The 21,931-nt window shown below is 60.7% G+C and overlaps 2 protein-coding genes and 1 long non-coding RNA gene across 21 annotated transcripts in view; 1 reads left to right on the top strand and 2 right to left on the bottom strand.

Annotated features, from left to right (window-relative positions):
• Positions 1 to 1,281, bottom strand: part of CTCF (CCCTC-binding factor) — a 36,674-nt gene extending 35,393 nt beyond the window's left edge. For 7 of the 10 annotated variants that reach the window (XM_074881840.1, XM_074881838.1, XM_074881845.1 and 4 more), the window contains exon 1: positions 1,185 to 1,199. The gene's annotated coding sequence lies outside the window, so the exon portion shown is untranslated. Of the gene's footprint in view, positions 1 to 1,184 lie in introns of all 10 variants that reach the window. The other 3 variants (XM_074881847.1, XM_074881841.1, XM_074881848.1) reach the window with 3 other exon arrangements.
• On the top strand, positions 543 to 8,158 carry LOC141948881 (uncharacterized). Its single transcript, XR_012630576.1, has 2 exons — positions 543 to 686; positions 3,961 to 8,158. It is a non-coding gene; the product is annotated as an uncharacterized LOC141948881 (long non-coding RNA).
• The window catches only part of RIPOR1 (RHO family interacting cell polarization regulator 1), a 34,367-nt gene continuing 20,427 nt past the window's right edge, over positions 7,992 to 21,931 (bottom strand). For 7 of the 10 annotated variants that reach the window (XM_074881833.1, XM_074881834.1, XM_074881826.1 and 4 more), the window contains 22 exons: positions 20,447 to 20,573; positions 18,008 to 18,157; positions 17,592 to 17,670; positions 17,267 to 17,290; positions 16,697 to 16,750; positions 16,436 to 16,588; positions 16,286 to 16,349; positions 16,152 to 16,195; positions 15,813 to 15,938; positions 15,448 to 15,596; positions 15,094 to 15,223; positions 14,772 to 14,912; positions 13,139 to 13,945; positions 12,628 to 12,767; positions 12,079 to 12,253; positions 11,794 to 11,929; positions 11,463 to 11,624; positions 11,167 to 11,325; positions 10,607 to 10,803; positions 10,416 to 10,499; positions 10,023 to 10,113; positions 7,992 to 8,971 (listed from right to left, as the gene is read on the bottom strand). In XM_074881833.1, coding sequence (XP_074737934.1) covers positions 8,874 to 8,971; positions 10,023 to 10,113; positions 10,416 to 10,499; positions 10,607 to 10,803; positions 11,167 to 11,325; positions 11,463 to 11,624; positions 11,794 to 11,929; positions 12,079 to 12,253; positions 12,628 to 12,767; positions 13,139 to 13,945; positions 14,772 to 14,912; positions 15,094 to 15,223; positions 15,448 to 15,596; positions 15,813 to 15,938; positions 16,152 to 16,195; positions 16,286 to 16,349; positions 16,436 to 16,588; positions 16,697 to 16,750; positions 17,267 to 17,290; positions 17,592 to 17,670; positions 18,008 to 18,157; positions 20,447 to 20,547 — 3,264 coding nt within the window. In that variant the 5' untranslated portion in view covers positions 20,548 to 20,573 and the 3' untranslated portion in view covers positions 7,992 to 8,873. Of the gene's footprint in view, positions 8,972 to 9,717; positions 9,782 to 10,022; positions 10,114 to 10,415; positions 10,500 to 10,606; positions 10,804 to 11,166; positions 11,326 to 11,462; positions 11,625 to 11,793; positions 11,930 to 12,078; positions 12,254 to 12,627; positions 12,768 to 13,138; positions 13,946 to 14,771; positions 14,913 to 15,093; positions 15,224 to 15,447; positions 15,597 to 15,812; positions 15,939 to 16,151; positions 16,196 to 16,285; positions 16,350 to 16,435; positions 16,589 to 16,696; positions 16,751 to 17,266; positions 17,291 to 17,591; positions 17,671 to 18,007; positions 18,158 to 20,446; positions 20,574 to 21,931 lie in introns of all 10 variants that reach the window. The other 3 variants (XM_074881832.1, XM_074881837.1, XM_074881830.1) reach the window with 2 other exon arrangements.

Genomic DNA, 21,931 nt, shown 5'->3' with positions numbered 1-21,931 from the left:
TTCTGCATCACAAAAAGAATCGGGTTTTGTGTGTCTCCCCCCACACCCCGCAGAACAAACCCGTTCAAGAGGGAATAAAATCGGGTTTTGTGATGGGCTTTCAGGCTCCGTCCCTAAGCAAGAGCCCGGAGGCGGAGGGCGGCCGCCCCGAAGCGTGCCTCGGGAGGCCCGCAGCCCGGGCCAAGTCGAAGCAAGTGACACAACTTGTCGCCGGGTCGGTGGCAGCCCAGGTCCGCCCTTGCTCCCGATCACGCCGCGGCGGCCTGAAGCCTCCGCGGGGCCCCCGGGCCCGGGCGCGGCGCTGGGCGAGGTGGGGGGGGGGGGGGGGGGGGGGGGGGGGGGCGGCGAGGCACCCGCTCTCCGGGAGCGGCGGCGGCGGGGGGGGGTGGTGGTGTGGGGGGGTTGGCGGCCGGGCAGCGCGGCGAGAGCGGGCGCCCCCCAGCCGTGCCCGCGTCCCGGTGCTGCATGGCGCTGCTCAGCCTGCCTTGCAGAGGGAGCTCGAGTCCCGCTCTGCGCCTCGCAGCGCCTCTCACTCCGCAGCACACGCCAGCGCAGCGAGGCGGCGGCCGGCAGGAGAGGGACACGCAGCCGCCGCCGCCGCCACCGCCCTGCGGTCAGGAGCCGGCCGGACACCGAGGGAGGCCACGGGCAGCGGGCGGAGGGCGCCGGGCCGAGCCCCGCTGAAGGTTCGCGCGAAGACGGCGGGGGAGGGGGGGGAGGGGGGAAGCGGCGGCGGCGCCGGGGCGGGTGGGGAGCGGGCCCGGCCCGGCTCGGCGGGGCGGGGAAGGCGGGGGAGGGGAGGAGGAAGGGACGGGAGGGGAAGGGAAGGAGGAGGGGGGGGGGGTGCCGGCGGCTCGCGTGGCGGGGAGGGGGCGGTAATCAGCCCCGGTTGCGCGGCCGAGGAGACAAAGGAAAGAAAATGGAGTCGGGGCCGGCGGCTCGGCGGCGGCCCGGCCGGGCGGGGACGGCGGGAAGGGAGGCCCGGGCGGGCCCGCAGCCCAGCGCCGCGCTGTGGGGAATGGCGGCGGTGGCAGGCAGACGCCGGCCGCGCTGGGGACGATAGAGGGAGACAAAGCCCCCTGCTTCCCCGGCGGCGGCCGCTGCGGGGCCCCAGCCGAACCGGAGCCCCATCGTGACACCTAGAGGCCGGAGAAAGCGACTGCAAACCCCCCGCCACCGCTTACCTGCGCCCGCACCCCGCCGAGCTCGCTCCGGCCGCCGGGCCCCGCCGCCGCCCCGCGCCGCCCACGGGCCCCGCGGAGCCGCCGCGCCCCGCACGCCCCGCCGCGGCCGCCGCTAGCGCCCAGCACCAGCTCGCGGTTTAATCGCTCCACAGTCGCTTCGGACACAAAATGGCGGCGGGCGGGCGGAGTGCGCCTGCGCCAGCGCGGCTGCCGCGGCCGCCGGCCGGAGCGGGGAGGGGTGGGAGGGGGGGAGGAGGAGGGAGGGAGGGCGCGCGGGGAAGCGGCCGCGCGGGGCAGGCTGGGAGCGGCGGGCGGGGTGGGAGGGGCGGGGGCGCCGATCGCGCGCCAACTTCAAACGCGGCGCCGCGGCGTCCGCCTGTGCGTGCGTCGGTGCGTCACGCGTTGGGGAGGGCGGGAGGCGGGAGGCTGCGCTCCGCCGCGCCCGGCCCGGCCCCTCAGGAGCCCCCCCCCCCCCCGGGCCCCGTCGCTGGGTCTCCCGGTGTGGCAGGCGGCCCGGCGGCACTGCATGGGGGCGAAGCCGGCGGGTGCGTTGGGAGCGCGGTAGGGCTGCAGTCGCGCTGCCTCCCCAGCGCCTGGTGCCACAGCTGAGGGGCTCTGAGCGCCCGTTGCCCTGTCGCTGGCATCCCGAGCCCAGACACCCTCAAACACCCCCGCCCGTGGCTCTGCACGCCTCTCCTAAGCTTCACATAAGCTAAAACTGCCCCCTTTCCCTAATCAAAACTTTCAGGCCTGCCAGAGCAGGAGGCTGTGCCTCTGCTCCGGGGACAGGAGCTTGTGAGGGGGATAAGGCCACAGCAAAAGTCTGCACTGAAATTTATGTCTTCCTCCATGCTGAGGAGGGGATTTGCCAGTTGAAAGACCAAAGCTTTTCTTAAGCTGAAAGAAGAATCAATACTGTCATGAATTAATCACTGGGAAAGTTGTAGGGTAGTTTTATAAATGCCAACAAGTTGCTGGAATTAGATGGTATTTACCTGGTAGTTTCAAAGGACCTCAGGCTTGTAATCAAGTGGGACAAACCGCTCGAGTTAGCTTCTGCATGGCAGGAATGGTGCCAGGTAATTTAGTAGGGAGCTTCTGGGGAAGTTAACAAGGTTGGGTCCTGCCCATCAGAAGTTAGATGCCACAGCATTTGCTGTCCCCAACTTTTCCCCTTCCACCCCCAAAAGGTGGAAACAGCCACGGCATCCATAGTGAGATGCATGAATTTATATGAGAAAGCATGAGGGCTTGCGTGTCTTTCGTTTTCTGCAGTTTCCTGTGTTGCTGAATCTTCTGGGTTTAACATACTTTCATCTCCAGTAGCGCTGTTGCTGACCTGTAGCTGACTGACAGGCAAGCGGAGAGGAGGGGAGAATTCTATAAGCTCGTGCTGCATCCTCTTTGTGTTTTCTCTCCATAAAAACATGCGAAGTGGAGCTAGAGTAATGGATTAAAATATTAATAGTTCAAAAATAAGACACATTGGAAGGAAGCTGCATTTTTTGCTCCTTTTACTCACCTCTCAATCCCTGGAGGACAATAAGGCTGGGAATTCAGAGAGAAGACTACATGTAAAGAAACCTCAACACAAACCCGTGCTAGTAGGGCTAAAGAGTCATAAGGCTGTTACAGTTGCAACTGATATTAAAAATCTTGCCCCAGATTTTCACCTCTTGAGATGTCACTGCAGGGCAGACCAAAAGCTGTCCAACAGCCTAGGCTTTACCCCAACTTGCTTAGCAAGTGACAAAACCGTCAGACAAACATTAGCATACATTAATGTGTAAGATGTGCCCTTAAATCCTAGTCTGAATAATGCTTATGCCTTGTTGAGCTGTGTGGCAGAGAGGAGAAATGTCTGCTGGGCTGCTGCTCTGTGAGGAGGGAGTTGGGCTGAGAGATGGTGGCGAGTGAGATCAGCTCCTGACCCTGCTTTACGGGTTTCTCCTGTCTAAGCTCTCTGCAAAGAAGCAGAGCACCCGTGGCAGTGCCATGGGCCGTGTTGTGAGCATCGATACTCCTTTCGGGGCCGTTGACAACTGAGACCAAGTTCCCTTCTGAGGATTATGACACCAGGCCGAGTCCATTAATTCGTTGCAGCTGGGGAACTATAGCCTACCGAGTGGCCAGAGGGGATGAGCTGTGTTGAGTCACGAGGATGTAGCTCTGTTTCTTCAGCCTTGGCTGGAGGAGAAAAAAATCAGTTACAAAGCAATGGCAAAAAGTGACCATTAATTATAAGAGGTGACAGGGTGTAGCCCACAACCATGACCTCTGGGGTCTTTATTGCGTGAGAAATTTGAATCATAGAAACAGAATATCCTGAGTTGCAAGGAACCCACAAGGATCTTTGAGTCCAACTCCTGTTGGACTATCAAAAGCTTTGCTAAAATCCAAAAAAACCCACATTCATTGCCTTCCCTTCGTCCACTAGACAGGTTGGTGTAAAAGGAAATTAAGTCAGTACAGCATGAAGAATCTGCTAAGAACATTTCTGGGGAAATGAGATTCTGTAGTGTGAATTTTTTAAAAGTCATTTACATTTATTCTAAGCTGTCAAGCCATCAATTCTCACGCTGTAATTTTTAGGAGAATGGCATATCTTTCATGTGTAGCCATGAATCCTGGTTTAATCACAAAGCTTCGTTCAGGCACGAATCAAAATGGAGAGGAGCACTGGCTATATGTAAAATCACTTCTTATGCTCCTTTAAATAATCACCCAGGGCTGGGAGTTAATGAGTGCTAATGATCCCTCTGCCTTTTGTTTGCAGCCATCCTATGACAAACGGTCCCTTGTCTTTTGTATCAGGAATGTCAACAGAAGTTGTTCTGGCAAACACCTATTCCTGGGCTTCGCCTGCCAGAAGTGTCCCAGACCATCTACCGGCATGTGCTGGGGGTCTGACCTATTGATCTTGGGTTTCTCACTTGGAGATGCTTTTGAGCTGATAGGCAGAGGATTCAAGCCTCCAGCTAATCCTAATTGTGGGTGCTCTTAAAAATCAGCCTCCAAGCCTGTCCAAATTAGAAACCTAGAGGCAGATGCTCCTTCTAGAAAAGATGCCTGAGCCAAGCCTTTCCCAGAGACGCCTTGCCTGTGAGCAGGACGGCAAAAACTGAAGCCGAGTTGCTCCTGACCGCTTTGTCAAGGCCCCGGGTGAGCTCACCCGCCTTGTTCCCTGCTCTTCCTAGCTCCGTGCTCCCATCACCCTCGTGCTGTACAAACCCTCAGGAGTCACCACCCCTCTCCTCACTCAGCTCTAAGGAAGGCAGTAGTCAAGTTTGAGAGCCAGCATTAAATTCAGTTTTGGAGACTGCCTGGAGCACAAGTTGGTCTCTGTATGAAATGAGGCCCCAGCTGTCACCCCCGGAGTGGTCCTTGGAGAACGAGCCCGTACGTAATGTGCCTGACAGCCCTGCGAGGAACACGCCAGTGATCATGAGGAGGTTGTTGCTTTGCTGTGGTTCAAGACAGACCACTTAGTTATTCAAATCATATCCAAGCACCCTAGTGAATGCCTTGGAAACGTGATTTCATACAAGCCTGGGGTGAGAGGTCCAACTCTGAGGCTGTTTAAACTGGAGATTTCCAAACTACAACCCCCTAAAAATGACTTGGCATCAAGATTTGAGTCATTTCTTACATGAGGGATGATCAGAGCTTGTGGCACTCTGAAGTGGCAGCGTCTGCTCGGGGTCATTCTGGCTGGGAGGTGCTCTTGGTGTCACAACCCGTATTCTGGGCAGCTCTGCCAGCCCTGATGCCATCCAAGAGGAGGGTACGTTGGCTGATCAGTTATTTTGTGCCTATGATCTGCAGGGGCTCCTCAGGACACTGCCCTGAGACCAGCAGTTAAAAACCAATACCGCAAAGTGCTCCGGAATCCATATGCACCCCTTTAATTAAAAAAGCAGTAAACGGGGAAAAGGAACATCTTTCCAAAGCTGGAGCACACGGGTAATGTAACCGTGACACAGACACCCTCCCACAGGCTGCAGCTCCTACAAGAAAAGCAAGTAGCTGCTGAGCACAAGCACGTCCGTACGAGAGGGAGATGTTTCAAGCGCTGACACAGATTTGGCTGACAAACATGGTGCTGGCACACAGTCTCCTTTGAAATAGCAAGCACGCTGCCGCAAAACGCGCTCTGCGGCGCTGTGTCTGTCCCCGTGTGCTGTGAGAGGAGCTCCCAGGGAGTTCACGCCATGAAGCGATCTGGTTCCTGCGCAAGGGCTGGAGGAGACATTAGGTCCTGGAGGGAAAAGTTGAGTCCCCTGCCTCTTTTCAAACAGCTGGCTCTTGTGGTCGTTGTCCTATTCCTCCCCAGGCCTTAAAAAAACAAAACCCAAGCTGGATGCAAACTGCAGTGAATGTTTTTAGTGAGTGCTGTCCAAAAAACAAGACTTTTTTTGGAAGTTTATTCCAGTTAAAATGGCAATCCTGCAATTCCAAGCGACCTGGCAGTGTCCATGGGGCAGAGGTCTTGGGCGATGCTGGCATAGACTCATTCAGAGCAAGGGGCTGGGCAATAGATTCCTAAATTAATCTGTTTGGGGTGTTTTCCCCAGATGTTCTTAAAACCACGTAAATAATGAGATTATTCCTTGCAGTTCCAGAAGCAGAGTCATTTTGTCCTGACCTGCAGCTCCCTGCCTGCCCTGACAGAAGGCTGCTTTCCTGCTCCGATCTCTCTACAGCCAGGGTGTAGCTTATCTTGGAAGGTGGTATTGTGCTGCAGGGCTGCGGCTAGGTTTCGGCAGGGCAAAGAGGACACCCATGTAGGTGAGTGAATTGAATTCGTGGCTCTGGCCACCGGAGCACTGGGCTGGTTTTATTTCCAGGAGTTACTCAGGCGAAAAAGAAACCAAAGATGGTTGGGCCACTTTCCACCTCTCGGTGCTTTTGTCCACAGTTGTATGTGCCCGCCGAGACCCATATCCCACATCTCCTGCTGCCTACACCTGACGGTGGGTTGCAGTGCTTTGGGAGAAACACTGTGCTTCCCTCCTGCGGCTTGTGCAGCCCCCGAAGCAGGTGGAAGAAGGCTAAGCGAGCAGCAATGCAGCCAAATGTCCCCTGGCTACCCCCTTCCCGCAATCCCATCCGCAGATAAAACTGCATCCAAAAGTGGTTTCGCTACGGCAGCGCCCCATCTGCAACACCCCACGCACCACCACGTGCTGTGCAGCGCTAGCACGGAGCTGCACGCTGCCTGTGCCCCTGCGTGTCCAGCCACACGTGGCATTCTGCCTGAGCCAGCCCAAAAAGCTCTGCTCCAGGGAGGAAAAAAGGACATGGAGGCTGTAACCTGCTGGGACATGCTTAGAAACCCCAGAAGCACTGATGGATGGACCCTGCTCGGCCCGGGGGCCGTAAATCCCCAGCTGCGGCAGCGCTGGCAGTGCCCGTGCAATCGCTGCTGCGCCGGCGCAAGTGGCTGCCGTGAGGGTCCCCGCCTCTGCTGCCTTTTGGGGCATCTTTGCTGCTCTAACCCACTCCCCTCCCAGGACCATAAGGGCCACTAAGATGATTAAGGGATTGGAGCAGCTGCCATATGAGAAGAGGCTCAGAGAGCTGGGACTGTTTAGCTTGAAAAAATGAAGGGTGGGGGGTGTTTCTTATACACATCTATTAATACCTCATGGGGGGTAAAGAAGACAGAGGCAGATATTCCTCAGTGGTGCCCAGTGAAAGACCAAGCACCAAACTGAAACTGAAGTACAGGCACTCAAGTTAAACTTAGAAAAGCTTTTTCTGTGAGGATGGTCAAGCACTGGCATAGGTTGGTGAGAGAAGTTCTGCTATTTCCATCTTTGGAGATACTCAAAACCCAACCAGATGTGGTCCCCAGCTTTAGCTGAGCAGCGGGGGGTGGATGAGCATTTCCAAATGTCCCTTCTCACCTCGACTATTCTGTCTTTGCTCTGTTGTGGTTCAGTGATGAGACTTCCACCAAGAGGTGCCAAATCTTTATGGGAATGGGTTTGAAAAAACAATTCAGCTGGATGAGCTCCATCCCCAGTTCTCTGGAATCCTGCTTGGGGCCAGGTGCTGTGGTGTGTTCTCACCACAGGTACAGAAAACAGTAGGAACCAGGGCTGCCCTGGTTTTGGTGGCTCCCTGTGCTGGGCACCCCCATCATGTAGCCTCAGTGTGGCCACCTCATGCCACCTTGGGTGATGCTTCCCGTGCCCAGCAGCCAGAGTTTGGCAACAGCTCGGCAAGTCTTGCAAAGCTCAGGGAAGGTGGAAACTCCTTCCGCTGCTGAGAAGGAGAAACCTGTGGTCCTTTTGGTGAAACCGGAGGCCATCATGGGAGCAGTGTTGATCCTCAGCTTTCCAAGCACCTGAGAAGCACCCAGCTGAGCCCAGCTTTGTCCCTCAGTCCAGAAGCGTTCCTCCACACATTTATAAAGACAACATCGGAAATGGCAATTAAATCCCCACAGTGACAGCCCCTCTGGAAGGCAGGCCAGCAAGCCATGCTGTGGGACTGGGCAGTGTCACACAGGGCCAGAGCAATCCCCTCTGTCCCCCTTGTGTCAAGCCAGCAGGGCCAGGAGTTCTGTGCCCTGTGCTAAGTGACAGGTACCTGCTCTCCTGCACGCCTGGCCACAAAGGGCACCCAGCAGCACCCCTGTGCTGGCTCCGGCTGGAGGGTGCTGGTGGCTGAGGTGAGGGGTAGGGCTGCACCTGGGCGATGCCAGAAATCACAGTTATGCTCCATGAGACCCCTCACCACCCTCCAGCCTGCTACACTGACCCCCAGGGCCAAAGAAACACCCACACAGTGACACTGTCACTCATTAAACGTTTGTTTTTATTTCTGGTTTAAAATCAAAATTAGTTGTTCTCTGTAATTACATTATATATAGATTTATAGAGACATTATAGAAAAGAATTTTTTGCTTTTGTTTTTCTGCAAAAATCTGTAAATAAAAAATAAAATAAAACAAACCAAAAAAAAAATGGTGGCAGCTTCTGTCTGTCCGTCTGTCCGTCCCTCTGTCGCTCCTCCTGCCCCTGCCCTCCATGGTGCTTCCCAGCAGGCCAGGAAAGGCTCTGGGCTGGGGCCACATCTCACTACAGTCCCTACAGCCACAGCTGGGGAGGGACAGGAGCACGTGGAGCTGGAAAGAAGAAACGCCAGCAGAATATATTAATATCTCATACTTCATTTTATTTAAGTCCTGGGGACTCCAGGTGGCAAAGGGCAGCAGTCCCCACGGCCCAGGCAACTCCTGGAAAGAAACGGTGTGGTTTCCAAAGTGCAGGTCCTTCCGGGGCAGGGCACGTGCCCTCGAGCAAGAGGAAGGCAAGAGGAGGCAGAGAAATCCGGTACATCTCCCTGCCGCTCCGGTCCCAGCAGCTGTAGCTGACGAGGAGGGCAGGAAGGGTGGTCTCCTCGTGTATTTTAAATAGCAATAGAGGGTGGGATGTGCAGCGAGCCCCCCCTGCCCAGGGGTGCGTACGTGGGACCCCGTGGGGCTGGTGGCCGGGGACAGGGGAAGCGGTGCTCCGTAAGGCAGTGTGCGGCCGCGGCCAGCTGCCGGCGAGGGTAATACTGCGGTGTGCTGCCGAGAGCGGGAGCTGCCGGGTCCCGGCCTGCCCCAGTCCGTGCAAGCCTGGGCGGCCCAGCGGTGCCTTTGCCCTCGAAGGGTGGCAGGTGGGTGTGCGTGGCGTCTCAGAAAGCTGTACTGGCCATGCTGGCTGGTGCAAAGATCCTCGGGAGGCTGTCCAGGGTCTCCTCCAGCCGCCGGTGAGCTGATTTACCATCTTCCCCTGCAAGTACATGTCACGGTCAGTGAACTGAACTGCAGAAGCTCTGTCCCCTGCCCATCCCCAGCCACCTTCCCCGGCCTTTCCTGGGAAACGTGGCTAACGCCTGACAGAGCTGAGCCGCCACGCTACGGCCACAGAGTGAGACCTCTCTCGTCCTCCTTAGCACACCCCTGGGCATGTCCCAGCTGGGATCCGGCTCAAAAAGCCCCTATAGCTCCTGATTCAGATGTTGCAAATCCTGTTCCTCAGCTGCCTGCTGTTCCCGTGCCCACACGGGGCAGGGATCACCCATGCGTGGGCTGCAGGAGTGCTGGCTTGTGGAGAGCCTAGCATAGGGGAAAGGGGCCAGGGCCCGGGGCTGTGCCAGCTCCAGCGTCTCAAACAGCTGTGCACATCTGCATGCACTGGCACGGGGATCCCGAGGGCTTCCCCAGGACCCCCGGACACACACAGGGATGCACACATCCACGCTACAAGCTGGCCCTGAGATCTTCACCCGGCAGCCCAGCACACAAATCTGCCCGCGGCGACCATCCCCAGCAAGAGGTGGTGACATGGACAATCTGCTGGGAGATGGGACACAAGGCATCTACATGTGCCGGGGTGCCACGGGGATGGTCTCTATGAACAACCAAGACACACAGACTCCAAAACATGACATGGCTGACAGGCTCTAAGACGGAGACATTCGTGAGCAAAGCGGCAGGAGCGGGGCGGGGGGACGAAGACAGCTCACATGTCCCAACCTGTGCAGCAGCTGCCGCGATCTGGAGGCCTAGAAACCCACTCAGATGGTTCTCTCAGTGCCATCTAGCAAATAATAAATAACATCCAGGCTTAGTGCTCTGTGGCCACAGGACGCCCAGCCCTTGCTGCCTGCTGCCAGCTTGTTCTTGCCCGGCAGACCTTGGGGCACGATGAGCCAGAGTGTGCGGGATAGGCAGGGACCAGCCCAGGACCCCCTTCTCCTGTGGGCGCTGCTGGCACCAGGAGATGCCGCTCAGGATGCTGTGGGTGGGGAGGGAGCAGAGAGGAGCAGCAGGACACTCACCGCACAGCATCAGGCTCTGCTTGGCTGCCTCCCGCACAGGCTCCTTGTCGGTTTGGCACAGGTAAACCAGCTGCTCGATGCTCTCCTTGGCCTGCAGGAGAAGGGACAAGGGGCTGAGTGTGGCTGGCAGGGCTGGCAGCAGGGACACAGCCTGGAGGGGAAGGCAACACAGGGTGCTGCAGCCCCATGGTGCAGAAAAGTCCCTCTCCTGTCCCTTCCCATTTCCCTTCCTGCCCTGCCCCTGCCTGCTTCTCCAGCATGCTGGGGGCACCCCCAGCTCCTCTCTCCCGGGAGCAGGAGGCTGTGCAGGTGTGTCCGGAGTGGCTGGCCACATGTGATTCCTCTTCCTCCGGAAAACGAAGCTCTGCTGCCTCCTCCCCATGTCCCTCTCACCTTCAGGCAGCCCAGCGCCGCACACCCTGCCACGCGCGTCTGCATCTCCTCATCCTCCAGCTGCTCCAGGTAGCACACGAGAGCCTGGGGGAGATGGGGGGTCAGCGCCACCACCCACAGCAGAGTCGGGGGGCAGCACCCCACAGGCGGTGGCACCAGCCCACCTCGTCCCTGGCTTGCCCAGCACATACCCGTTGGCGGAAGCGGGGGTTTTCTGCCAGGCTGCGGAGCTGGGCTGACACGGCGCTCACCACCTTGCTGTTGCCCTCCACGAGGAGCAGGCTCAGCGCTTTCAGTCCCTCTTTCTTCAGGCGAGCCTCGGGTATGCGCTTCAGGGCACGCAGCACCACGTCCTGGTCGTCCGAGTTGAGGTTCTGCGCCAGCAACGCTGCAGGGAACCACCAGCTGAGCTGAGGTGCAGGGACCCCAGCGGCGCTGCCTGTGCACCCCTGTCACCTCAGGGAACCCATCCCTGGGCACCCTGCACCCGTGCCAGGCAGGGGTGGCCCCACACAGAGCACCAACACATGCTGGGGCACCCAATCAAGATGCTGGGGACCTACAGCAAGGACCCAGGGTGCTCAGGAAGGCAGCGTGGGAGTGGGCTGTGCAGGAGATCAGACCTACTTGCCCACCCCAAGGATGGCTGAGCCTCTGGGTGATGCCCCAGCGTGGTCATGGCAGTGCTGCTCCCTACGGTGAGGCTCTGGCACCCCATGCCAGGGTCTAGGGAGGGTGGGAGGGCACCCACCTTCCTCTGTCAGCTCCATCATGTAGGTGTCAAGCACCAGGGCGCTGAGTGACTCAAAGTGGCTCCAGTACTGGAAGATGGTGACCTGCTCACTCTGGGTGCTGCCAGGTCGCCGGGGCAGCCGCCGATCCAGCACATCCTCCACCAGTTTCACACACACTGTGGGAAAGGGCCAGGATCAGGGTGTGCAGCAGCTGTGGTGACCCCTCTGTGGGGCTCCCGGCACCCATAGGCCCCCACTCATGGTCACTGAGGAGCTGGCAACTCTCCCCAAAATCCGCCGGGTGTCTACTCACCGACATCAGCCAGGCCAGGGTGCCGCTCACTGATGGGTGCTGCATACTGGGTGCTGAGCACCTGCAGGAACCGCTCCACAGGGCAGGTGTAGATGTTGGGCACCTCCACGCAGTGGTCCCAGAGGGGCAGCACGCCCTCCTTCCGTGTCGAGAACTGCACCACTGCGGGGACAGGCGCTGTCAAGCCTCCCCGAGCCACGGCAGCAGGCAGGTGACTCCTGCCCTCCAGCTGGCACGGCCCCTCGCTGCCCAGCCATGCCCCTGAGGGGAGACCCGGCCCCACGCAGCCCCCAGGGCGGCAGGGCCGGTCCCCTTGGCCACGTATCTTTACCTTCTGCGGCAGAGCCGGCTGCTCCTGCTCGCTCCTCCGTCAGCTGGCACACGATCTCCAGCACCTGCGCCTCCCGCAGCAGCCTGTCCAGGGCATACATCTCTCGGCACCGCAGTGGACCGAAGGTGCCCAGTTTCTGCAAGGCACGGCCAAACCGGGGACCTCAGGGACAGAGCTCATCGCCCACACCACAGCCTCCATGCCGCGGCAAGACACCCTGCAAGGTGGGACTCAAAGCCCACCCCAGGATCTCTCCTGCCACCGTGCCCCGGCCCCTGTCCTCACCAGCAGCAGGCGGTTGCAGTTGTTGAGGTGAAGCACCAGAGCCTTATCCAGGAACTCGTTGCCGGTGCTCATGGGGTCGGTGCTGGCCTCGGAGCCACTGCACATTCCGGTGTCATCTGCTCCCGTCTCGCCGGTGCTGGGAGCTCTGCTGCCGCGCCGGGGTCTGCCGGCCCTCCTGCAAGCCAGGGAGATACCGAGGCAGTGGGTCAGTGTGGGAGACCTGGACTCAGCCCTTCCCCACGCACAGAGGGCAGTTTCTGTAGGACCTACAGTATCACAGCATCAAGGCTGGGTGAAGGAACAGGGTCCAGGGGCACAGGGCATGGGCTGCCTCCTGGGCCAGCCCCATGGAGAGATGCAGGGTAGCACTGTGCCAGATCCTGCTGCTTCAGAAGGGCCAGATCCTGCTGCTTCTCGACCTGGACCTGCCCTGAGCTGTGATGGGCCCATCTAAGCTTGGGCACCCTGGCAGAGCTGGGCATCCCCCATCCCAACTGCCCCAGGGCTGCATCCTGCCCCGTGCCCCATCCCATGAGGCCCGCTGTGCACCTCTCATCTTGGAGAGGCTCCTCCTCGGAGCCCTCCGAGTCTTCCATGTCAGAGGTGTTGAGGAAGCTGAAGCTCTCCAGCGCATGTTCCACTGTCAGGCTGATGCTGGAGGCTCGGCTGAGGAAGACACCCTGCTTCTGCTGTGGAGGAAGGCATGGCAGGGTCGGATCCTGGCTCACCAGCCAGGAACAGCCCTGTCACCTGCATCCCCAGGCACTGCCAGCAGGGATGACCCTGCCACCCTCACCCCTGGGCACTGCCATCAGGGATGGCCCCGTCCCCATTGTCCCCAGACACTGCCATCAGGGATGACCCTGCCACCCTCATCCCTGGGCACTGCCATCAATGGCCTCATCCCCATTTTTCCCAGGCACTGCCAGCCAGGACGGCCCCATCCCCATTATCCCTGGGCACTCACAGCTGGGATGGCCCCATGCCCATCACCCCCGGCCACTGCCATCAGGGATGGCCCTGTCCCCATCACCCCCGGGCACTGCTGGGAGCCCCTCACCAGCAGCATCTCCTCCAGGCGCTTGAGCTCCCGTTCAAGGGGCTGCAGCTCCGGGAACTGCCCCCGATAGTCTTCCAGGGCCGAGCCCAGGAGACCGATGGCCTCCTCCAGACCCGAATCCACCACCTTCCCCCGTGGCACCTCGGGGATGGCAGCAGGCAGTGGTGGAGCCGGGACGGGCCTTTCCTCCGCAGAGGCTTGTGCCAGCGCTACCGGGATCCTGGTGCCACCCTGTGCCGGTGCCTGGCTCTGCACCAGCTCAGCCCCGCTGGCCTCCACCTCGCAGGTGGTGGCCCACGCCACGGTGGCCCGGGGCTTGGCCTCAGCACCCCTGTCCTGCCCTGCTGTGGCGGCTGCCACCGAGGCGCTGGGGAGGGGGTCCACGTCCTGCTTGCCCGTCCCTGTGTCCTCGGGGCTGGGCGCGGGCTCCCAGGGGCTCTCTGCAGCCTTGGCCTCCATCGTGGCATCCACGCTGGCCTCACTGATGTGGCTCAGAGTCCGGGAGTAGGGTACGTGCCCGTTGGCCACCGCATCCTTCTTACGGCTGCCTGGCTCCTCTGGCTGACTCCCGGCGGGGGGCACACTGACGCCGCTGGCCCCGGGCCCTGCCCCAGCCTCCTCCGGCTGCTGGGAGAAGGAGATCTCGATGGCGGGGGCAGAGGCCTGCACCTCGGGCTGCACGATGGGCTTGTGCGCGGCATGGCGGGCGCTGCCAGACAGCTGGGGGCTGGAGGAGTCGTCCGAGGACTCGGAGGAGATGGACCAGGCTGTGCCGTTCTCCAGCTCCTCCTGGCGCCGCAACATGTTCTGGGAAGGGGGAAAATGGTGTCAGCCAAGACCCTCCTGCCACCCCTGCTCCTCCGGCTGCCTTCCCTTCAAGCGGGGGCAGGATCCAGCCGAGCCAGAGGGCACCGAGGCCCCTGGGGCCACCAGCACAGACTGCCACGTTGCCCTGGCTCTGCTGACACAGCAGGATGGGCAGCGAGGAGCCGGCAGACCACAGCTGCCTCTTCCCACCCTGCATCTCACCCCATGCCAGGGGGGAGCCTGGCTCCCCAGGCCCAGCCACACACCCCCTGGAGCCACGGGGTGCCAGCGGCTCCCCAGCACGGCAGGCAGCTCCAGCATGGCCATGATGGGGTGCAACACGTGGAGCTGAGGACATCACCCACCATGGCTGCAAGAACAGCACCAGCTCCAGCACCACCAGCTCATGGGGGGCAGCACCAGCCATCACGCCAGCATCATACCTGAACCAGTGTCACGCCAACGCCATGTTAGTGTCACACCAGCACCATGACAGTGTCACACCAGTGTCACGCCAGCACCACGCCAATGCCATGGCACAGCACACCAGTGCTGCCAGTGCAGGGACACAGACAAGCTGCCTACTCACTAGTGCCCAGCTCTCACATGAGGGTGTGCGGACAGAGGAGTGGGGCCAGCCCATGCAGCCCAGGCTCCATTAGGCTGGGGACTGTCTCCCCAGGGCTAGCCAGACCCTGCCTGGCAGGATCAGGCCTCTGGGTATCAGCGAGAGCTAGTGAATGGGAGATAAGGAGCAGCTACAGCTACTGCGGGATGGCCACAGCGCAGGGCTAAGCTACTGGCCGGCTCCAGCCCTCACACTTACGCGGCCCTGCTGCGGCCATCTCCTGAGCTCGGCCGAGGAGACGTCGCTGCAGGAGCAGCCCTGAGACAGCTTCTCGAAGAGTGTCTCCCGAAAGATGTCCAGCAAGGACCAACCATTCTTGTTGGCTGCCTGCCCCGGGCTCTTGGGCAAAGAGAAGAGGAGCTGTGAGTGCGGGAGGAGTGGGCGCCGGTACCGGGGAGCTGTGGCCAGAGAGGAGCTGCCCACCCCTGTGCCTGGGCCGTGCCACCCTCTGGGCACATCCCTGTGTGCACCCCTCCACGGGCCACCTCTTCTGAGCAGCCCTGCCCGGCACCACACTTACGTAGAAAGCCTGTTCCCGCAGGGATGGCGTGTCAGGCGGGCTCTGGTTGTAGGTGGAGAACCTCTTGTTCACTGTGGAGGCCTTGTTGACGGTGCTGGCTGCCGAGGGCTGGTCATCCTTGTCGAAGGGGCTGGGGAGGAGAGCAGGGACGTGAGGGGTGTGTGCCAGCCCAGAAGGGTCTCGACCCTGCTCTGCAGCAAGCAGGACACCAGGACCCCATCCAGGCCCGTTTTCCATAATTGCAGCCCAGTTTTGGGATGGGAGAGAACCCAGGGTAGGCCACCTCTTGCCATGCCATGCCAGGCACCCTCAGCCCTGCCATGTGCTACCAGCAATGCCTGCTGAGATACTCACTTCCAGGTCACCTCCAGGCTGAGTTTGAGGGTGCCCAAGTCGTTGATATCCACAGCCACTACCTGGGGCAGAGCTGCAAAGAGGTCCTTGGTCTCGCAGGACACATTGCCCACCACAACATGGTTGGCCAGGCTCTTTAGCTCCGTCACCTGGAGAAGGAGAGGGAGGGGAGGACGAGATGAAGCCCTGAGCTTCATCTTGTCCACGCTGTTTGCATCCGTGCTGTGTGCCAGGATGCCACCACCACCAGACAGGTCCTCCCAGCCCTGTGAGCGTCAGGTTTAGGTGAAGTCCTGGAGGGAGGCCCTGCTGGGATGCAGGGTGGTAGCTGGCCCACACCATCCCTGCCCCCTTCTGCACTGTACCTTGATGGAGAGGAACTCAGTGACGAGGGGCAAGAAAACCATTTCCTCGCTGTCCCACACCTGCTTGCTGTTCACCTCGATGCGCCCCCGCAGCTTCCAGCGCTGCCGGCCATATTTCATGAAGATCTGGGGATGGAGAGGCGTGGGTATGGGGGAAGATGATACAGTACCAGGGTGGTGGGTGCTCTCTGTGTGTCCCCGCCCATGGCCAGCGACCCATGCCACCCACCACCACCCTGCAACATGCCCTCCACGCCAGCGCCCACCTACACCCCCCAGGCACCCCAAGGACCACAGGGCAGGAGAAGAGCAGATTGCAACCCATATGGTCCCACCAACCTCATACTGGTCACCAGCACAGAGCCGGGCAAAGCCTGCCAGTCCTGCAAGAGAAGGCAGAGGGGTGTCGGGAGGCAGCAGGCAGGCAGGCAGGCAGACTCACAGCAGGCCAGGGATAGAGTGGGATGTGGTACCTTTCATCCTGACATGGAACTCGCCCAGCTGGCTCTCCAGCTCATTCTCCAACAGGCACATGTTCTGGGGACGGACAGACAGACAGCACCCATCAGCAGCCACCCATGGGACCCAGCGCCCTGCCAACCCACGTCAACCAGCTGCCTCACCTCTGTGTACTCCTTGTAGCCCTTGCTGGCCTCAGCCAGGCTCTCGCGTGCCTCTCGGCTGCCCGGCGAGCCCGTGCTGTAAGCCTTGACCATGTTGTGGGCTCCATCGCGGAGCCGTCGCTGGATGCAATAAGCCTCGTAGAGTTCATCTATCTGCAAGGACAGGCCCGAGCTGCGGTGAGGGGAAGAGTGGGGGACAGTACGGCTGTCCCAGCACTGCACCAAGGTTGCCCCAAGGTGACCCCGGTCCCCAGCTCTCACCTTGCTAGCATGAAACTCCAGGCGACGCAGGAAACGCTCAATTGACTTCACTTGCTGGAAAAGCAGAGGAGATGGCGTGAGCAGCAGCCCAACCCCTCCGTGGAGGAGCCACAGGTCAGGATGTGCCCTGCTGCGTGCCCAGGCTGTGGCTGGGATGGATCCTGGTCATCAGCCCTGCCTGGGAGGTGCAGGGCAACAGCCAGCAGAGGCTGTGCTTGCACCCATGTGCTGCAGCATCCTCCAGCCTCTCCTGCTCCAGAGGGTCCCCCAGGAGACAGGCCAGGCTCTGGGGTGCTCTTCTGCCAGTCTCAGAACTAACGCAGGCTCAGCACTCACCACCAACAGCTTTTGTTTGCAAGAAGCAGGTTACAAACCCCTGCCTGTCTCTGCTTCATCCCCTGCCCAGCCCCACCCTGCCTGCAGAGCCCCGGTCCCACCCCACAGGCACTCTGCCGTGCAGGGCAGGGGGGGCAGGCAATGGGGCAGCACAAGCAGAGAGGGGCTGGCAGCAGCACATCCCAGGCACTAGGAAGGGGGAGACAAGGGGGACGAGGCACTGATCCCGCTTACCTTATCCAGATCGTAGAGAAAGCCCTGGAGGAGAGAGGAGAGGGATAAGACGCAGCACAAAGCCAGATCTGCCCACCCAAGGAGACCCAGCACATCGCACCCACCACCCATAGCACGTTGGCAGGGACATGCAGCACCCAGCCAGGGCTGGAGAGTGCATGACAGTAGGACAGGAGCCCCGTGCAGCCCAACACCAGAGCCCGGGCTGGCCCCTGACATCCCCACAGAAGCAGGCTCTGCCCTGGGACACATGAGCTGTCCCCACAACCCCTGCCATCTGCCCAAAGCACCACTCCACATAAGGCTCTTCCCAAGCGACACTCACCAGGCGCGAATTCCTCTTGGACTCACGGATCTGTGTGCTGAGCTTCTCCAGCTCCAGCTGGTGCACCTCCAGGTAGGCTCTGGGGGCAACCACACCATGGGGGTCAGGCTGGGACACCGTGTCCAGGGTTCCTGCCACCCACAGACCACACCGACCCAGCACATCTGGCCCTGCATCCCCACTCCCCGCTCCTGCACCCAGGTGTGGCACCCCACCTGAGCCTCTGTGTGGGACGTGGTGGGATGCGGGACCCCCATGCAGCTCCAGGCCCCCCCGATCTGCACCCAGGAGACCTGGCATGTCCCTGCCTGGTGAGAGTGGAGAGCTGCCAACCCCAACCCCTGGCAAGCTGTCCCTGTGCCCCTCAGGGGCTCCCTGCCTCCAACCACCTGGTCACGGGGAGCCCCAGCACTTACGTCAGGCCCTTCTTGAGAGCTTCATACACCTCATCCAGGCGGTTGGGCTGAGGCACCTTGGGTGGTGGGGATTTGTGGGACATTGAAAACATCCTACTGACCCTGGAGCCAGTCTTGCGGGAGACAGTGGGGGTGAAGGGTGAGAGGTTCCTGGGGAGAGAAACAGGAAAACCCAGGGTGGCCAGGGTCAGCACACAGCACCGGGGTCTGCCTGGGTGCCCCAGCCTGCCAGGCACCCTGTCTCAAGACAAGCAGGAGCTCCGGGATGGAGGCCTAGTCCACCCAGACCTGCTTGCCTCTCCCAGTACTCCCCAGCAGCCAGTCTAACCAGCCAGCGGGGCTGGGTGAGATGGGGCCAAGAGGCTGGGCAGCACTGCCTGCACCGCATGCCTGCAGCCCCCCCAATGCATTTGGCTGCCCCAAAGCCATGGGAAGGACAAGGAGAAACCCACAAAGCTGGTGGTGAAGAGCAGGAAATTATCCCCATCCCAGCGGGGTCAGAGAGGCTGGCCATGGGGTAGCCTCTGAGGAGGTGTGGGGGAAGCAAAGGCAAAAGGAGCTGGCACCAGCTGGAGCCAAGCTGTGCTCTTGGAGTGCCTGTGGGGACACCTCCAGCCCTGGCCACCCTCCGAAGGGGCCATGCTCTGCTCCATCACCAACACCCCAGGTTGCCAGGGGCATGGAGATGCTTCCTGTGGTCTGAGCACTGTGGCAGGGTGACACATGCCACCCTTGGCTTGCTGCCCTACCACCATGTGCTCCCAGGGACAGGCAGGGATCCCAGTGGGTGGCAGCACAGGAGCATCCTAGGACAAGCAGCCCTGTCACCCCATCACACAGTGCAGCAACATGGGGCAGGGACATCCTCACTGACACTATGCCTCTCCAAATGTCACCAAACCCACCGTATGGAGCTGCTGGCTGACTGGTGCCTCCACCGCTGCCTTGGGGACCTCCCCTAGCTGACCTGAAGGGGTGCCGACCCAGCACCCGGGACCCAAACACCACCCACCCTTCCTGCCTTGTGCAACGGAGTCTCTCCCCAGCCCAGCGAGCAACGCCCCGCTCAGACCGGCTCTTCTCTTCCCCCTTCCAACACATCATTGTGCCACTGGCATCCAGGAGACACCCCAAGCTCCTCGGTTTCCAGCCCCGGGCCGGACCTCCCATCCTGTGCTGCTCTTTGCAGGAGTGGCCAAAAGACTTCCCCGAATCACTGGTGGGGGGAAATGAATGTCTTGGCCTCCTCCCAAGGCCGAGTGACGGCTAAGCGCGTGATTTCCACCATCTCTCTTCATTCCCATCCTCCAGGGCCCCTGGAGTCATCTCCCACAGCATCTCCCTACCAGCCACTTGGCATCCAAAAGTCCTCCCTCTCCCCTGTCCCCAGGCAAGCCCCTCTGGCACCCCCAGATCCAGCGACATGCTGGTGGCCTGGAAAATGTCACTTGTCCCAGATGCTGGACAGGACATGGGGACAAGAGCTGAGCAGGGCTGAGGGTCTGCTCCCAGGCATGGGAAGGCTCTACCTGCACTTATGCCCACCCAGTGAAGGTGCCCACAGTCTGGCAAGGCAGCTTAGCACTGCTTTCCCTAGCCATTTGGCTGAGAGATGTCTCTCCTCTGGCACCAGTGGGTGCATTGGGCGGTAAGGAGCCTGGCTGGGCACTAGGAAATGGGATTAAAAGCATTAAAATGCTATAGTCCCACACCCGTGGCATGCCCATGTCCCGAGAACCACCTGTGAGAGGGTAGCCAGGAGCTAGGGACAGTGCGGGGAAGGGTGGTGGGGAGGAGCAGCGCGTGGAGTGGTTCTCACCGATGTGAGGTTCAGCAGAGAGGAGGAGGAAGGATATGATGGGACCATAACATTGCCAGCGGCTGGAGAGGAGGAGTAGGGAACGGCTGCTCCTCGCAAAGCGGCTGACAGGCAGCCAATAAAACCTTTCAGCAACAGGTTTGAAATGACCCAGAGGAAACCCTGATTCACGCCAGCACTCAAACCCCAAAACCAGCCGCCGCAGGATGTCAGGGCCATTGAGACACAATGCTTCAAAGCAACCCCAGCTCCTTCACCGCACCCATTAAACATGATGAGATTGTCACAGGGGAGCTCTTAAGGGCTGGCTAAAGAATGAGGGTGAGCTACACCAGCCCCCTCCATGCCCTGGTGGCAGCAGCTGCAGGGTCCTCGCCCAGGCTGGGACACGGCACAGCGGGGGGTTGAGGTGATGGGCTCTGTCTCCCATCTGGCCTCGATGCTCCCTGCAGCCCCTCGTGCAACATCCCCTGGGGACCACAAAGGTCCCTGACGGAGATGCCTGGACAACGGGTTGGGAAGGTGCCTCGGGATGTGCAGTAGGTCCGTGGCATGCCCAAGCGTGTCTTCATCCCCCTCCCCGTCCCTCTTGGCAGGCAGCACGAGCACCTGTCTCCTACCTGAAGGGCCGGTCGGCCGTCGAGTTCACTCCAGCAAAGGACTGGCTCCTATTGATCTTGGTGACAAGGACTCGGCGCTGTGGGCGCACAGACAGTGACATCGTTGAGTGTGACCTGGAGGGCCTCCCTGGGGGGCACGAGAGAGCAGGGTCAACAGCAGCAGGGTGGGGAAACACACAATCATCTAGATTGGAAAAGACCTTGAAGATAAACACACGCAGGCAGGGCTGCCACTGAGACCAGGACGGGAACAGCACCCACGGACCAGGGTGGCTGCGGCACCCATGGGCTGGGGCAGACGTAGCACCCACGGGCCGGGAGCCTGCCCTCCCTCTCAGCCCGGGTATGCTCCTGGTGGCACTGGGGACACAGGTCCTGTGCTGCCCCCAGAGGTGTGTTGGTGCCCTGCCCTGGGTGACACAAGGCTCTGGACACTGAGCCCTCAGCGGGGACAGACCGACAAGTACGTCCCAGCTTGGCCCCCTGGGAGTCACAGGAAGGGGCTGATGCCCAGTGCCTACCATGGCCCTTCCTGGATAGAGCCGTGGCAAACCCTCTAGCTGTGCCCCAGCCTGGCCACCTCCTCCTGAACCCCGCCTTGTCCCGTGTCCCGCTGTCACCCGTGTCACCCCACTGCAGAGGCAGGAAGGGCGCGGGGCCGGACGGGTCGCCCAGCCCTTTGCTGTCTCTGTGCTCGCTTCCGCTTGCTCCAGCAACCAGGAGGGAAACCCACAGGCAACAAAGCGCTTTGGAAAGTCCCTGACTTTGCCAGGAGCTCTGCGTCGAGGAAGGAAAGGCCGAGCCATTCCCCATCAGACCCTGGAAAGTCCGCATGGGCAGCACGTGTGAAGTCCCACAGCTCCCACAGCCCTGCCCTCTGCTCCTGGCAGCTGCCAGGTGCCCCAAAACCGCTGTCCCCGTGGCAGCTGGTGCAGTCGGTGCCAGCCAGGACTGAGCAAATTTCTGCATCTCAGGGTCTGGACCCAGCTCCCACCCCATGTCACAGGGAGCATCGCTGCAGCCCTGGCCGGGACGTGGGGAGGGCAGCCCAAAGCACAAGGCAAGAACAGGGGAGTCCAGCACGGAGGAGCTCAGCCCACAGGGCAGCTGCAGGAGCAGGGCAGGAGCTGTTGGATGCTCCACTTCATCCCAGCCACTGCTGACGCCAACTCAGTCCCTCTGTCCCCACCAGCTGCGGGCTGAGGAGCCAGGAGCTGCCAGGGTCGAGCCCACATGGTGCCCAGCAGTCACACACCCTGCTGGGGAAGGCCAGGCAGGGCCCTGGGGATGCACAGCTTCCCCCACTGGCAGATGGGGCCAGAGCCATCTCCCCACACGTCAAGGGTTACTCAACCTTTCCTCCTGCCCCAGCACAGCCAGCCATGAGCCCCCACCCCCAGCAGCACCAGCGACAGCACGGGGACGCAGGCGCTGCCAGGGCTCCTGTCGCCATCCCCACTCCTTCCCCCGGCACAGTGAAGCCCA

This window comes from Strix uralensis, chromosome 12 (assembly GCF_047716275.1).
Source record: "Strix uralensis isolate ZFMK-TIS-50842 chromosome 12, bStrUra1, whole genome shotgun sequence".
Lineage (NCBI taxonomy): Eukaryota > Metazoa > Chordata > Aves > Strigiformes > Strigidae > Strix > Strix uralensis.
Note: the sequence above shows the minus strand (reverse complement) of the source record. Positions and strands in the feature narration are given on the sequence as shown.